The 16,753-nt window shown below is 40.6% G+C and overlaps 1 protein-coding gene across 5 annotated transcripts in view; it reads right to left on the minus strand.

The window, feature by feature from the left end:
• Positions 1 to 1,515: 1,515 nt before the first annotated feature.
• SIPA1L1 (signal induced proliferation associated 1 like 1) overlaps positions 1,516 to 16,753 on the minus strand; it is a 232,340-nt gene continuing 217,102 nt past the window's right edge. For 4 of the 5 annotated variants that reach the window (XM_075105743.1, XM_075105739.1, XM_075105740.1 and 1 more), the window contains 7 exons: positions 15,009 to 15,242; positions 13,770 to 13,935; positions 10,183 to 10,426; positions 7,611 to 7,757; positions 4,941 to 5,055; positions 4,361 to 4,442; positions 1,516 to 3,612 (listed from right to left, as the gene is read on the minus strand). In XM_075105743.1, coding sequence (XP_074961844.1) covers positions 3,469 to 3,612; positions 4,361 to 4,442; positions 4,941 to 5,055; positions 7,611 to 7,757; positions 10,183 to 10,426; positions 13,770 to 13,935; positions 15,009 to 15,242 — 1,132 coding nt within the window. In that variant the 3' untranslated portion in view covers positions 1,516 to 3,468. The remainder of the gene's footprint in view (positions 3,613 to 4,360; positions 4,443 to 4,940; positions 5,056 to 7,610; positions 7,758 to 10,182; positions 10,427 to 13,769; positions 13,936 to 15,008; positions 15,243 to 16,753) is intronic. The other variant, XM_075105742.1, reaches the window with a different exon arrangement.

Genomic DNA, 16,753 nt, shown 5'->3' on the forward strand with positions numbered 1-16,753 from the left:
GGCTTTCTCACAATAACTATTCATTGGGTTGGGAGCACATCTTGGCTTCCCTACAGAAACAACATGCTATCAGAGTAACCACGCTTTTAGAGGAGTAAAACCTGCGTGTGTTGCAGTTCATCCTCACATCTCTCCCCTAATCCCGTAACTGGCTCCCCAGTCCCCTTCCCACCAGCCTGTCCCCTCAAAATCCCACCTCCTGTGTACCCTTACAGCTCGCATCTTACCACAGCCTGATACCCTCCTTACACCCTGCTTCACTTCTGACAGAGTATTATCAATCATGCAAGCTGCATGCGCCCTGTGGTGACCCCTTCTGGTTCAGGGATTTTGAGAGAAGGCAGCCTTTCTGCTGCTGTAACAGCCACATCTGGCTATCCAAAACACTGTCACAGGGAGAACAGTACCTTTGCACTGGGACGTAGACAAGGAATACAAAACTGCTTCCAGGAATATAAAATACTTTCTTGGAAGAAGCAGGTGAAATAGGAAGGCAGCCTGTGTTACCACATTCTTCCTGCAGCCGCCTGCCTTCTGCTCAGGCCAATAACTACTCAGGCTGAGAGGAGATGCCTGCAAGACAGATCTTGCCCTGATCTAGACCAACCTAGCAGTGCGCATGGTGGAGCGTGGGAACCTTTGGCCTAAATTAATTATGAACATGGGCAGGGCAGCTCCTTGACCTGCAGGAAATTTTCCGCTTCAGCTCAGTCACCAGTATCCAAATGGTAAGACAGCATCTAGTTTTCTTTCCAAGATTCTATCCCTATTTTTCCATCAGATGCTTCTGTTTGCTCTTGCTGTTTCAGAGCTTTCTTGGCTGGGTACTGCACTGCTAGAAAGAGATGGATTATTTTCCTTCCCCATGTGCCTTTTAAGGATCCATCCAGTGAATCTGGAAGACACTTTCCTGCAGACATGACCTAGTTTCACATCTTTGAGCTGTGCAGAATGCTGATTCACTGGGCCAAGACAAGGTCTGTTCAAAACGTGTCCAAGGTCATCTCCCAAGTCAGAGTAGATCTGGAAAACAAAACAAATGGAGTATCTGCCCCCTCACCCCACCATAACACCAGGTCTGGCTCTGAGATGCTGAAAGCTGTGTGTGCCCTTGGGCAGACATGCCAGGCAAGTTTAGTTTTGACTTAAATCAGCTTCAGTCTTTCCAAGTAAGTTCTAAAGTCTTGATAAATGATAAAAAAACCCCCAGTGCCCCTCCTTAACCGTATCAGCCTGGTTAAACTCAAGAGTCACTGTTAAAGGTAACAAAACCTTGTAAACGCAAAAAAAACCCCAACAGTTGGTGCAGTAATACAAGAAAGAAAGTCAAGGGATGAAGTGTGTGTATACATACCAAGTAATGGTCTTCAAAGGGATAAAAAGCAGAAATCTGACAGAGAATGAAACTCTCCTATCACTGAGCACCAAGAAAAGTGGCACAAGAAGAAAGCAGGAAGAAACAGACACTCTGGAAAGTCTCAAAACAACAAACCCAACAAAATCAGAAGGAAATGGTTTAGAAGAGCCTTTAAAATGAGTTTTATTGTCAGAATTTTACAAGTAGCCTTCAGCGGCATCATACAAGAAGAACTCTGTTGCAAAACTCTAATAAATAGTCTGCCCCAAGTCCCAAAATATCTTTTGAAATAAAATAAAAACCAAACTTAAAAATTAAAGAGAATAAAAGCAAGACTTCAGGATGCTTGGAGATGTTAGCAATATTTCCCATTTACAAATAATATCAGGCATTATATAAATCTCCTTCATACAAGTCATTAAAAAACCCAAGACATTCTAAACCTTTACAAAAGCACTCCAGAAATAGTTCCAAAGAGATCCATTTCCATGACAAAACTTTAGAGAACTCCACGGGGATTAGCATCACAAATGAAATTTGAGTTTGTAGTGTAGTGTGTACTTGTATGGAGCAAGATATAAAGAGCATGAAAAAGGGATTTGAAAAGAGATTGGAAGTTTCTGTGACAAGACTATGCCCGATGATTTTCATCTTCTATTTCAGAATGTGGTAAATGGCAGGGAGGGGGCACTCTTGAAATTAACCCCCAAATATTCTGCACTTTATGCAAGGCAATATTTATTAAGGTAGTGACTGTATCCTCAGGGGGGAGTAGAAAAGGTTTCTCAGCACACTGCACAGCTCAATGCCTGTTCAGACCACGGTGCTTAGAAGTCACATTCTGACACCTAGAAGGTATTTTCTGGAGAGGTAACATGTTGTGGCAAGTTAGCTGTTCCTTCAAAGAACATGAAACTAACTTGCCTGGCATGAAGCAGTTTGGGAAATCTCATGCTAGACAGTTTCACTGGGGATTGGGGATTTCAGGGCTCCAGTCCTATCCCAGTACTTTGGAAAACACACTTCTTAATTCACCTTTACATATTCCTCTGTCTACTGTAGTAAAAGATTTATAAGACCTCTCATGTAATAACACACCACTGAATAAACATTTCTCAAATCTGCTGTGATTTGAGAAGTTCGGAGAAATGGAATGGGAGGGCAGGTGCACAGAGAAGGTTTATGTGGATTTTCACAGAAACAGTTCAGGAGAAAGAAATCTTAAATCTCTTTACAACTTCAGCCTAAGTCTTCTGCACATATGCAAGCAACAGATTCCCCTGGGAGGGAAGGGGACTATACTTAAGCAGTACAGCAACAGTACTCAGTATCTCTCAGCTTGCCTGATACAGTATGAACTGCAGCATGCCTAGTTTTGCTGACTGTAAAATTACTTGCAGCCATTGTTTCCACAGGAAACAAAGGCTACCAGAAATGCTAATGCAATAAATGTGTGATAATATGCCTCACCCATGGCTCACGTCTCTAGTCTCTCCGAATGTTATGATGCTGGTTGTACTGTACCATACACTATGGACACGCGTTCTCTGTAATGTATGGGAAGGTAGTACAAGCAATCAAGCGCAAATTCTAAGGAGACACCTAAAACATTGCATTACATCCCCTTGTCTGTGGCATACTTCAGAAAACAATGTAGGAGCAGCAGTAAAATAAACATTTCTTTCTAATTTTCTAGATGTCATAATATTTGCCAAAGCTGCAAGGATAAGCGGATTACCTGAAACAGAGAGAAGGGAGTTAATGGAAACAGAGGCAGATGGAACAGCAAAGCCTGGTCCAACCTCCAAATCATTTTGTACATGACAGATAAAGAAACAATGTGCAAAAAATAGACATTCACATTTTAGCAGTTAAACTTTTATTTTACCTTTTTAAAATTATTTACTTTGTTTTTTTCTACAAAAGGCAGACATTGATTGTTGATCTGCAATTGTTCTGAGTGCGCGCAGAGATGCAAAAAAGGGTTTTTGGAGGATGAAGGGCAGGGAAGTGCTCTGACTATACTTTCACATGTCATGATTAAGGTGGCATTAAAGCTTAAGTCCCAGTAACAATTCATAACAGATAGTTTCCTTCCCTGTACAGTGTTCTCAGTTCATATCAATTGTGTTGAAAACCCATTCGGTGAATTTCTTCAGTTTCTCAGTTGCATTCTGGGATTCCTCCTGTAACCTCAAGTTGTCTTCCCGCAAATGTTGCACTTCAGCCTGAAGACTGGCCTTGTCCTCTTTTTCCTTAGGAAAAATATAGATCTTAGTGGAAATTTTAGGTCATGCTTCCTACCTATATAGAGTCTCGAGAGTCTCTTAGGAGAGCATGAGTCTCGTTCTTTGTAAGGGTTTTATGTGCAGTAACACATGGTTTTATATCTAAAGGACATTTGTGACATTTCATTCCTCACTTTTTGCTTGAATGAGCACCATTTCTCTAGGTTAAATTCTAATACAGCAGCTGGCTCCTCAAGTCGTGAAATAAAATGGGGCATGCCCTGTTCTGTATGTACAACTGCTGATCGTTAAGTAAGGGGTAGGAAATATTCCTGTAAATGCTTCACCAGCTAAGAGACTTTTCATCTGACCACAGCAGATGCTTCTTGGACCAAGCAGCCAGTAACATAGTACAGGAAGTTTCCACAGTAGAAATATGTTTAGATAATACTCTCAGTTTTCAACATCAGCAGGATATATTTACATGGACTAACTTCAAGCCTTTCACAGTGTCACCTGAATTATGAGTGGCGGTACTCTGAGTCACCCTCCTACTTTAAGCAGAGAAATCAGATGCCTACAAATTTAGACACTCCACCCTAGCCGTACATAATTAGAAGGACGGCCTGAGAAAAGTAGTAAAGAAATGTCTTCCTCATACAAGGATGAGACTGTCACAGGCTCAGGCATGGCAAAGCAGGATTACACAGTTGTTAGCATCACCTATCAGCACTAAATCTATGTCTGACAGATTTTATGTTGATGAAATGTTTACCTTCCTTAAATCTTCTTGCAGCATCTTCAGCAAACCTTCCAGTTGGTCCACTTTGGAGGCAAGACTTGGAGGAGATTCTTTACTGTTGAAAGCAGGAAACAAGAATAGGTATTGACATGATTTACTGTCTTCACATAGGGTAGCTAACAGCCTTGTCCACACCAAGTGGCTTTATGTAGGTATGCAGTCAGGTACAAGTAAGAATTCACAAAATGAACAAGAAGAACCTAACAAAGAGTACATGGAACATGTGCCGCACATTCATCAACACAACAAATTTAACTCATGATTAATTGGGGCCATCCCATCACTTGACTTCTCTCTACTTCTACTCATTATATGTGCCTTGAATTACCATTGATTTGGACACGTTCATGAACATCTCAGACAAGAAAAAAAACCTGCAAAAAGGTTCAGCTGTACTTATGGTTCTTTTGTTTTCACTTCCCACCACCATCTTCATGAGAACTTGTGAAGAGTTCTTCTGTGAAGCCTGGAGATGGCTTCCAAATAAAGACATTCCTACTCTTTTCTTCAGTTTGTAGGTGAGGAAGCCTATGTATCTGGTGTATTTACTTACCCTGTATAAGGCTTTATCTGTGCAGTAAGCTGGTCCTCAGCCTGATCACTACTGGAGGCAGCGCTCACAGGTCTGTGATTCTCATCAGCAGCAGCAAAGAATGAAGCTCGCTGAACTGAGGCGGCAAACATAGAGAGAAGAACAATGGCAGCAGTAATGATTATTTGTTCATGCACAGCTCAACAGCTACACTGCAGGATCTCAAAGCAATCCAAGAAGTCTGTTGCAAGCAAGATAAGGTGACGATACGACATACCAATATCCAGTTGATGGAAGCAAACTGGCATTGCAAGTGTTTGCACCAGGTTCTCCACTGTATTGGATTCAACAAACAAGTACAGTGCTCTGGCAAGTACTGTGCTCTGGCACAGTGCTGCATGCTCACACAGATCATGCATCACCCTCAGGCTAAGAAGCTCTCCAGGAGGGAGATGCTAGAGACTGCAAAGCAGAGATACTCCAGCAGCCCTTGCGAAGTCCACCCAAGGCCAGTTCCAAGAAAGGCAAGAAGCCAAGCTGGAACAGCAGGAGCTGCGCAGAACACAGAACTTCCTGGGTACAACTGCATGACACTACCCAATAACTCAGTAGCTATATTTAACTTCCTTCACTCCATAAAGAATCCCTTTATCTTGAGGAAAGAAAAGCTCACTGTGCACAATTTACATGTGGAAACTAAAATGAACAATGTAATTTTTCAGAACCTGAATTTTTTTCCCTTATGCCCTAGAAAACGTTTTCAGATCGGAACATGAAACCTCTTTTCCTGCCTTGTGTCTATACTTCTTTGTCCTGTAACTGGTCAGTGTTTTAACACATCTCTAAATCACTATCACATGTGGTGTGACTGTAAACTACCGACCGCCCCTATCTCTGGAGTCTCCTAGCACAAACAGTAACATAAACACTTTTTAGTTCAATAAATTAACATATCTCTCGCTCAGCAGCCACTGGTCTCTCACTGGAAACAGAACAGTATCTTTTTTTATGCTTGGGAAATTTTGATTCTATGCTTTCAACAAGGCTTAAATTAACATGCCTTGGTATTTGATTGAATTTTTCCTGCTCCCCTCTTTTTTCCTTTGAATGAAAATACTGAAGGTTGGTGTAGCTCAGGGCTCCTGGCAGCTTTTGTTTCAGCTGGTTGCAGATATCACTGTTTGTAACTTCAGGGGCTTGTGCTGAAGGCACCAAGCAATGATGTAGAAGAGAGGTGTCCAGGATCACAAATCAGAATTTAGGCTGCTTGGTACTTGTTAATCCCTACTGGTACCTGGCAGAGACTAGAGACTGGGATTATATTGACATGAGACAGCTGTTCCCTCTCCAGGTCAAATCAATATATTTTTACAGTGGTGAGATGATGGTGCCAGCCAACACATCACCCCAGCTTTTCCTAATCTGAGCTGTCAGTTTGTTAACTTCACCACACTGACTTTGTTCACACTTCTAAAGAGAAACACAAGTGAGTTTGGGGCCTACAAAAGCGAGGGATTCAGGTTAACGAGGACAGTCAAATACATCTAACCAAAACCAGGAGATCTTTTAAACAGAATTTGCCAACCACACTGAAATGCATTAAAACCTGGGTTTCATCCCTGTGTAGTGGTAAAAAAAACCCACATCACTACAAATTCATCTCCTGAGGACTAAGGCTTACATTGAATACTCTTTCCCAAGACTGCACAGCAGAAATATGAGACGTGCTGATCCTGTAACTCCTATGGCAATAGAGCAGAGCACACAGGTGTCTTGAACACCAGGTTAGACATGCACTGTCTTGATGTATGTGGCTACTATTAGAGAACAGCCAAGAAAGCAAGTTACTTCACAGCCTTCTCCAACCATGCAGTCTGAAAGACTCAGATCAGTGAGAACACTTTCATGAAGGTGGGATGCCATTTATGCAGAGATTAGGAAAAGGTACTTCTGTTTAATGCACCTAGAAGGTTTTCCATTGGATTATAGTAACTGTAAGGTACACTCCCTTTGGGCTGAAGTGTACTTAATTTTAAATTCAAATACATCTAGGCAGCTTACACAGTTCTCTTCAGTTTACTAAGTGTCACAGAGACGGAAAGTGCCAGAGGATAAAATGACACTTATTTGCAAGTCTACGTATTCAGAGTACCCAACGGGAAGAATGGCAATGGAAAAGTATACACGAACAAGGCAGATTTCCCAAATTACCTTGGCAGCGCACTTTGGCACTACAGAAACTTCTTGCCAGTGCAGTAAGCAAGCAATCATTAGTGTGCTCGTGTGCTTTTCCCCTGCTATTTGACTTTACTTTTTCATTTTCATGCCAGATGTCTTTTCCACCCTAGCTGTGATGCCTGCAACTGCTCTACAGGACATGAAAAGTAGCCATTTTCACAGAGATTTGGCCAAACTGTAGCACAGAGGGATTCCAGTATGAAGAAATGGTATCTATTACTTACGAAGTTCTAGGCTGTTAAGACCTGAGTTGCTATTCTAAATGAGCTTAAGCTTCAGACTAAGTAGAAACAGTAATAACAACAAAAGGAAGAGTCAAGATTTAAAAAAAAACACCAAAAAACCCAAACAAAAAACCCACCAAAAAACCCCAAAGCCAAAACCGAACACCCCAGTCCTTAGTGAAGCATGCACAAAGACCAGCTTTCGAAGTATTATATTCTGAAAACTTACCTTCAAAGGCTTTGGCAGCATCTACCAAGTTTGACCAGTCCAGATCAGAGGCAGAATCAGGCAATGGCATAAGACCAGGGTCTGGCATGGGCTGCCGTCTTTGCTCCTGGATATCTGTGAGGGAGCTGTCTGAGGCAGAAAATTCTCCTAGAGTAATGCAGAACAAATGATAAACTCCATTAAAAAAAAATCGCAGAGTTCCTTTCTTAATACTAATGCGTCCCTATTTTTAATTTTTCTGCGATAGCACTTTTGGAACCAGAACTCAGTAGAACGTTTGATCAACTGCACTTGGCCAGATACAGCATGTTACAAGCTAGTTTTCTGAGATAGCGCTTCTCACGAGGACATTCAGCTCCCTTTTAACCTGCTAGAATCCCTGCAGCTTAGCACTTCAAAAGCCTATCTCTGCCCTCCCCCAGCACTGGGGCTGGGGGCAGTACTTTTCTACCCAGCAGTTCCTGCCGCTGCACAAGCTGAAGATACTTGGGACGGCTCTATAGCTTGCTGGGACTACTACACTCCCTGGCACCTATTTGCCCCTGTAAAAACACAAAATTGTGGGTTCCCCTCCCCCCCACCTTATGATCTCGTAAACCAACAGGATCAGACTTAGGCCCCCCCCTTTAATAGTCTAATAACTATGTAACTTCAATAACTAAAATATCTTTCTAATAACTTCAGCTAAATAATATTGCTGCCTGGAACAATGCCCAGAATGCTGCATTCACTTTGCTCAAAAATCTTAATTTTTTTTTTGTCTCTTGTGTCTGTTGACTTTTTATAAATGTAAGTTCAGCTCAATACAAGAATCCTCAGTGTTAATATTATCTCCCCCCAAAAAGGGCAGTTATTTGGGAAGTTCTTAACATGAAAATATTTATGATTAGTGAAGGGATACTCAGAATTGGAAGAAAATACTAACCATTTGAAAAATTACCTGTTTTAAAAGTGGGAGTTGGATTTTTAATTAAGACAGATAAGTAAATAGTGTATTTTTAGCTCACTGTTATATCTTCAAAACAAATGAAGGTGCTCTGGAATGGCTGTTCTTTGTTATTAAGATCTCTGAATTAAAGAATTTTGTATAGCTGGAAGCCAAAAAATACTTGTGGCATTAAATATCCAGCTCTACTTAATCCTTCTCTCAGCAAAGGTGGGGGTGTGTGTGCGCCAAACAATTCGTGTGTCACTCATATAGCTCCTTCTTTCATCATGCAGGCCTGCATTTTATAGAAAATGGAAGACCTTGTTTTGTTGAGAAATGTAGAAGCTTATGTGCTAGGAGAAGCAATGGTTTGGTGTGGAAGAGAACCTGACAGCGAAAGAAGGTTTTGTGGTTTCTTTTTAGAAAATACAGGCATCTAAACAAAAAGACACCAAGTGCTATTTTCCACTTCTACTCAGATGACATCGTTATTCTTCTGACCCCAAGACCTCAGAAGCCAAATCCACCAGCCAGTTACAAGTGTTACCAAGTCTGCAACGTTATAGTTGTGCATATAAAAAGCAGAAGAGAGCTCAGTTTCCTAACTCTTACAAAAGAAACATGCTATACAGAAACAACAGTTCATGAAAATGTCAGGTTCAACACTGAAAGCTGACGCCTGGTGATCAGACAGATGAAAAGAATTTAAAATAGATTTCTTCCGCAGCCTTCACTGTCACATGTATCTTAAGTACCTAAATGCAGACCATGCTTAGGGCCCACTATAGTGAGTTGAATCTATTGATAGCTTTGCTTCTTTGTCTTGAAACATACCAAAACATGAATAAATTAGAGCAGATATGTACTTCTTCAGAAAACATTGCAGAATCCTACACTGTGAGATCTAGTTCTATTTCTGGAAAACACATTTAGTACACATTTACTTATGAGGTACAGCAGGAACCTGTGAAAATTCCCTTTCTCACCAACTGAGACATTCACACGCAGCAACACACAACCTATCAGATAATCCTACTGAGACTTTTCAGTAAACTACTGGGGGAAAGTTAAGTGCCTTCTTGACAGCAGTTTATCAAGTAACTTTTCCTTGTTAGCTGTTGATGTGTGACTAAAATTAAGTAACTCGAGTCCCGTAAAATGCACAGGGAGTGAATTTAAAAACAGTTGGTAGAATAAAAGCTGTATCTAGTGTAGTTGTACATCCAAATGTCCACCGGTATTTATCCACTTTTATATCATTATTTTCCTAATAGGATTTTGTTCCCATAGTCCCGCACTAAAGGAACTGACACCTGAAGTTGTCACTGGTGGGTAACCAGGCGTACATTATCTGCCCATTGGTCCAACTGCTCCAGATGACTCCTGGAAGAAATGGTGAAAACTTACAGCTGATGAGGCAAATTCTTCTGCGCCCTCCACAAGGTGACTGCATGACCAGTCATGCAGTCTTATACCCTCTGAAGTGAGGGAACCCCCCACAATTTCCATATCCTGTTTTCTATTTTCAGGCACGTGACTTGCCTCTCCTCATTTCAGCAAAATCAAGATGGAAGTAACAGACTTTCCCTTAACATGATTCACAAAGGATTCCTTTGAAAGCAGAAAAATGGGAAATGTACTTACCATGTAGTGATTTCATTCCCAAAGTATATGATGGTCTCCGTAATGGCAGTGACTTTGGGAGAGAAGGGTACGTGCTGGTGAACAGGACATCATTTGGCATGGCTTGGTCCAAGAGCGAGGCCCGCGAGGTGAAGAAGTGGTCCCTTTGACCACTGTAAATACTCTCATCTGACAAAGTCCTTTGCAAGGCACGCCTTGTGGTAGGAGTGCTGGGAAAGGGAGACTGACAGGACAGAGTGTGTGACTATACATTCATAAAAACAAATAAAAAGAAATGAGAAAAAAAAATCAATAAAAAACCCTTTTGCAGTCTATGTTGAAATAGTTTTTTAAAACTTTTTTTTCCATTTTTAAATAAGAAAGCAAGTGTTAACATGGTATTTTTTCAGAGTGGATAGAAAAAAGAACTAAAGGAATCTGCTTTGAAGGAGATTACAACTAGATAACATATATAGTTCTATTTTAGCCAATCTTGCATTCTAGCCTTTAAATACCTTTCAAACTTCTCCTGAAGTGGAAATCTCAGGCAGCCCTCACCTGTAGGGTTCTACAGCTGATGTGTAGCAGAGATAATGTTTACAGAAACAGACTGAATACTGCGAAAACCAGAGTTCTCCCTCGCGCCTGGGGGAGGCTGCCTTCCTGCAGGCAGAGCACCAGCAAATGCCAACTAAGTCTCGTATTACTGAACAACTAGGAACACCCACCACTGCTTCGATTCTTCAGCAGAATTTGAATCAAAATTAAATAGGTAGTCCCGTGAATAAGAGAACTTGAGTCTTTCCCACACCATCATCCCAGCTTCCTCCACACTCCACAAAGGAGAAGGCAGTGCTGGGGTTAGCCCGGAGTTACGTGCTCTCTGGCCGGTGCCAGCAAGCTGCTATCAAAGATCGCATAACCATTCCCATCAGCAGAGAGGCTAATTTTCATGAAACCTGTAACAATGTAACTATCTCTAAGACATAACATTTCTTCATGGTTTGGTTGAAATTTGGTCCACAGGCTTTCATGGGGAAACAGCAAACAGAAAGGAAGACCTCACCACCCTCATTTGCTCTGTAAGCAAATTTAAACAAAAGAGGAGAGAATAATAGTTCCAGAAAGAGTCACACATTATAAAGAGTTGCTCACATGCACAGAAAAATAGTTTTCTCAGAAAAAGTAAAAAAATGTTTCAACAGATTGTATTCTATTCCTGTGATCAAAATCCCACACCACAAGGTGCGACAAGAGTGTGGAGGAGGGACTATTGGTACTGTACAGTGGAAGACAATCTGCCAGAATTTTTTTTTTCCCCAAACATTACAAATTTTAATATTAAAAGACTGCTGCAGGTTTTGCTTTTATGGATTAAGGATCAGAAACAATTAAGATTACTTCCAGAAACCTGCTACTATCAAAAGACAAGGAAGGAACAAGAAGCCATATCCCATGCCAACTTTGTATTACGTCAACTTCTCCCTTCTGCATTGCCTCCCTCAGGACATCTCCATCACAGTATGAACCTTGCGTACACAGTTAACACTACAGAAATTGCAGCTTCTGGTAGACGGTTGTCACAATGTTACACTGAGAATCAAGCTGATTTTTATTCTGCAATTTAAAAGCTCAATCAGCAAGTTCATGTTATGATCTAGTAAAACCTCCCAGCACTTGTCCTGAAGTGGCAAAGAAAAAGCTGCTAAGTCAAGCAGTGCTTACTCATACAGTTTGTTTAGCGTTAAAGAATTAGGAGCTGGAACCACCTGTTAATATCAGACCTTGAGACTAAAAGGTTGCACAGATATGAACATCTGATGGAGTTGAAACAGAGGCAATACCGGTAGGAATTGTCTTCTGGTAATAGAGCAGAGGAAGAGAAAAAGAAGGGTGACTTGTCTGAGAAGATACAACACATAAGTAGTAGGAAATGAGATAAGGAAGGCTGGGAAGATAAAAAAAAAAAAAACACACAAGACAAAATAATCACAGCCTAGAACAAGTTCTACTGGCAAACAAGGCCTTTAGCAGCCAACAGACAGTAAGGAGGATTTTTGGCTTTTGTGCAGTGAACTGATGAAGGGCATTGTAATTATTTTGTATTTTTTTACACTGTCAAAAAATTTTTATGCTGTCAGAACTTTTTTGTAAGATGAAATAGAAATCATGCAGTGGGCAGAAATGACAGTTAATTTTAAAATGGAAAAGATTTAATTTATTGGTGTGATAAAATGTTAGTAACTTGGTGAAATTTATTAAAAGTGTAACCTGAGTTAACATTCTTGTTACAACCACCAGGAAATAAAGATCAGGGTAAGAATTGATTCACCAACCCCAAAGCAGAAAAACAACAAACTTGGGAATATACACTTCTCATGGTCTTCAGGTCACCTCTTTAAACGGAATGGAATTTCTTGGCATGAGAACAACCCCCTCGCTCAAAACAACCAAGAGGAGATGCTCACATTCCCTGTGTCCCGCTCCCCTCAGAACTACCACAAACCTAAGATATCTCGCCATTGGCAAGGTGGTTTTTTTTTCCCTCCAGCCTCAAAGGTGACATCTGAAACAGTCTGTGTACGGAACCTAGCACTTACAAGTTGTAATAAGCCACTTGGGTTTTTATAAGCAAAGAACGAAGCTGCAGCGCTCTCTTCTGCGTGGTTGCTGTGGAAACCATTCGGGCTCCAGGTGATGAGCCTGAGCTGTTAAGCACTGACTGAACATGGAGACTGTAGAAATCAAGACATGCTCTTCAAAATGATAGATTTTTAAAATTAATATATGCACTTTTGTGTTATTATACCCATTTTGAAAAACAGGGAACGTTTCTATTTATTCTGTCTAGATATTTGCTTAAGATTAGGGAGCATTCTTGGTCCTTGTGCAGTACAGGATTAGAGAGGCATAAAAGCCTTGCAAAAGCGTGCTTTTTGCAAGGAGTTTCAATACGGTCAACAAATCACTGTCTAGTGATGCAATCAGAAAAGAACAATTTAAATGCGTAAGACAATACTGCAGGCTTTCCATGAGCCAGCAGTCCTAAACGTTCTTTGTAATTTCGTGTACTACTCTCTTTAAATTTGCACACAAAACTGTAACAGTATTGCAGAGACTGTCATAATGAAACTGTTTCCCAAGTGTGCTTCTCTATAGATAAGTCTGGGACAAAAAGATGACTTTCTGTCCATGATGAGAATTCAGGGAATGCCCTGCATTTTATTTTATTGTTATGGGTGAGAACAGAAAAGATCCTATCTGAGAAACTCTTGAGTCAAATGCAAAGTCTGAGTGACTAAGCTCTGTATGAACGAACGCTTCTGCTTTGAAAGCACTCAGCATTTTCTACACAGCAATCTTAAAGCTTCACAGCCTTCATCCTTTTCCAAATGATGATGCATTTGCTGCATTAGTTAATATGTCTAGGCAGCAGTGAACTCGATCATCAAATTCTTATAAAGCACAACTTTACACATTTCTATTTTGTAAGAACTGAACTATGACTTGGATCAGAGGAGGCCCTGTACATTGTTCTCCAGGTATTCTCAGATTTCATGTAACCGTGACAAGGGATAGCCAGATGACAGACACTCTCTTTAACATACCTTAAAATTCTTCTGGGATTCAGGTGTTGGGCTGTCAAGATCTATCAGTTTCTTCAGCTCTTCTTCAACGGTAGACTTGGATGCTCGTTTCGGTGATGCTCGTAGATCTCTCGCTGAAGCACGCAGCCGAGGGTGGGCCATTTCATTGCCATCACTCTGGTGACGTCTTAAATGAAATGGAACAGACACATTCAGGTCTCAAAGCCCTGGGGCAGGAGGCATGAATGAAACAAGAATTATAGCACCCTCAAGATTTTCAAAGAAAAAAAATCTAGGTAGGGGGCACGGAAGAGGGAAGGAATTTCGCTAATACAGCAGAGCCTCAACTTCACAAACACCTGCTGAAGCAATAAGCTTGTTAAAAAAATCAACTAGCAATACACTCAGAGGTTATCATAATACATTTTCCCAATAAGGGACTGAATCCATTAAAACAATGTATATTCTGTACAAAACTAAAAAGTATAAATGTCTTAAGCCCAAAAGCAGCAAATCACTACGTTTCTTTAATCTTTTAACTTGCTTTTTATAATGCAGTTTTCACAAAGTTTCACAATCTCCTTCTGACAGCCAGTTATCAGTATCCCTAGGGATACTGTGCTTGACCCGGTAAGTGTCAAGATGGGTTGAATAAATTACTTTGAAATAGGCTTTCTGAACCACTTGCTTTCCAAGTCATGCTAGACTTAATGGAACAATATTTTCACTAGTAAGTTGTTTCTCAATTTCTCTTCCAAAAGAGATGGTTGCATATTGTAACTCAGAGAGCTCTTGGCTTGCTTTAAGCCAGTTAGACTGGATACTGGCAGCAAGCTTAACAAGGCAACATTAAGTGCGACAGAAGTAATGCTTAGCATGCACGGTACTACTACAGGGATGAGCAGCTTAAGTAAGAACTCAAGCTCTATGTTAAGTGGATTTTTAATATTTGCTGAAATAGCATTTCTAAGTCACCTTTAAGAAGTCCCAAGAAAAGATAAGCTTTAATAGGACTGAAATCCATACAGCTCTCTGGAAATGATAAAAAATAATCTTTTACAACTTAACTGTGAATTAGATTAGCCAACTATCAAATATTTAAGCCTAACTGCAGAACTCTAAATTAGAGATTAAGTTCTACAGAAGACTAAGCAGTCTACTAAATAGTCTTGAGCTCTTCTATACGGAGAAGTGTCACAGATCTCAATGCTTATTAACAAAAGTAAATAACCAAACAAGAGAATCAAAAAACACTCTTACTTTCTTGAATCCATAAAGCCCACTGAGTTTATTGTCCCTTCTGGCTTTTTCCATCCGATCAGATACTTGCTGGTAGCACCCTGGCGAGGGTAGAATGTCCTAGGACCAGATGAGGAGGAAGAGGAGAAAGAAGGTGCGAGCTGGGAAGAAGTAGCAGAATGAAGCTCTTCTTTAGGTGAGCTTCTGGCACTGGTAAAAACAACTGGGCTGGCAGAGTGTCGTGAGCTCATGGTACTAGGAGAAAAACATAATAAAGACAAAATTTGCCTCAAATGTGTATATACGCACCTTGTTTAAGTATTTTTAAAGCAGAACTGTGGGCACAAGATCTTATACCCTTATCAATAGTGGGTAGAGTAACAAAACCAGTTTGGTCTTCTTGAGAGCCTTCCACTAATGTTTCATTAAAAACATTGCACATAGGAATGAAAAATTTTGCAAGCAATCTCTAAGGATGCAATATACCACTCTCCCCTCATTCGCCTTCCTAAATGGGAAATCGAGGCTTCACAGTCATTAGGCAGCTTAAAAATAGTGCAAGTAGTACAAAGTAGCTGAATTAGCGAAAAAAGAACCCAAGTCCAATTTCTTGCTCGAATTCCTGGCTGTGGAAGAAAACATATTTTGAAGGAACTTAAACATCAGGAAACATCTCTTTAAGACCCCACAACAAACCAAAGAAGAAACATACATATTTCAGCAGAGGGCTGCCTGGATTTTGCCTGAAAAGCAGTTACCTTTTGCAAAAGATGACTCAAACTGAGACGTTTTAGCAGGCCTCTAACATATCACAATTTGTCTAGACAGAAAAAGAGTTGGGTTGGCCAACTGCAGCTTTTTGTTGGAAGAAGGAGGGGGGCTTTAGATGGGAGCTACTCTTCAGTTATGCCGATATTCAAATCTGATGCAACTTCCGTCATATCAGGAGCACTAGGGCTTAAGACATTATTTACTATAACAACCTTAAAAGGTCATGCATTTCTAAGTACAGTTACAGGGAAACTTTGTGTACAGCCTTAGTACTGAAATAGCATTATCTATTTGGAGACCAGTTTTCTGTCCGCTCTCTACACAGTTTACCCATGTTTTCATCCCTGTATCCAACACTGCAAGGAAAGAATCTGAAACAGATGGCCCCATGGTAAAGAACAGTTTCTGACTGAGAAATAAAAATTAGCTGGAAGGCTGAATAAAGTCTCTGAATAATCACTTAATTCTTAGCTTAACAGAAAATTCTTCACCACTCTTTTCATATCTTGACAAAACAATGCATTGTCACATCTCTCTCTCTCTCTTACTGAAAAAGAGAATTTAAGGTTAAATTTATGTTGCCACTTGGGAAAATAATCTCACCTACATTTAGCCTTACAGAAGACAGTTTATCTAATCTAACCACTTGTCTGGCTCCTGCTGTAGTCCATGGAGAAATATCCTTAGGAGGCAATTCTCCTCATCTTAAACTAGGTGTCTCAGACAGGGAGAATTAATGCTTTGGAGTTTCCCCTCTCTCTCTCCTCTGAAAACAGATGGAGTCTAAAAAAATCACCTTCAACTATGTTTCATTTCCACATGGCTCAATTTAAGCACCATGAGGCCCAACAGCTAAATGCGGTGGATTTAACAAGGAGTCTGAGCGGACGGTAACCTTCCCATCTCAAACATCACTGGCTGCTGCAGCCCGTGCTTCCATCTAATGTACAGGCTGATGGCTGTGAAGTCCCTCACATCGGGGCAAGATGCATCTC

This window comes from Phalacrocorax aristotelis, chromosome 10 (genome assembly GCF_949628215.1).
Source record: "Phalacrocorax aristotelis chromosome 10, bGulAri2.1, whole genome shotgun sequence".
Taxonomy (NCBI): Eukaryota; Metazoa; Chordata; class Aves; order Suliformes; family Phalacrocoracidae; genus Phalacrocorax; species Phalacrocorax aristotelis.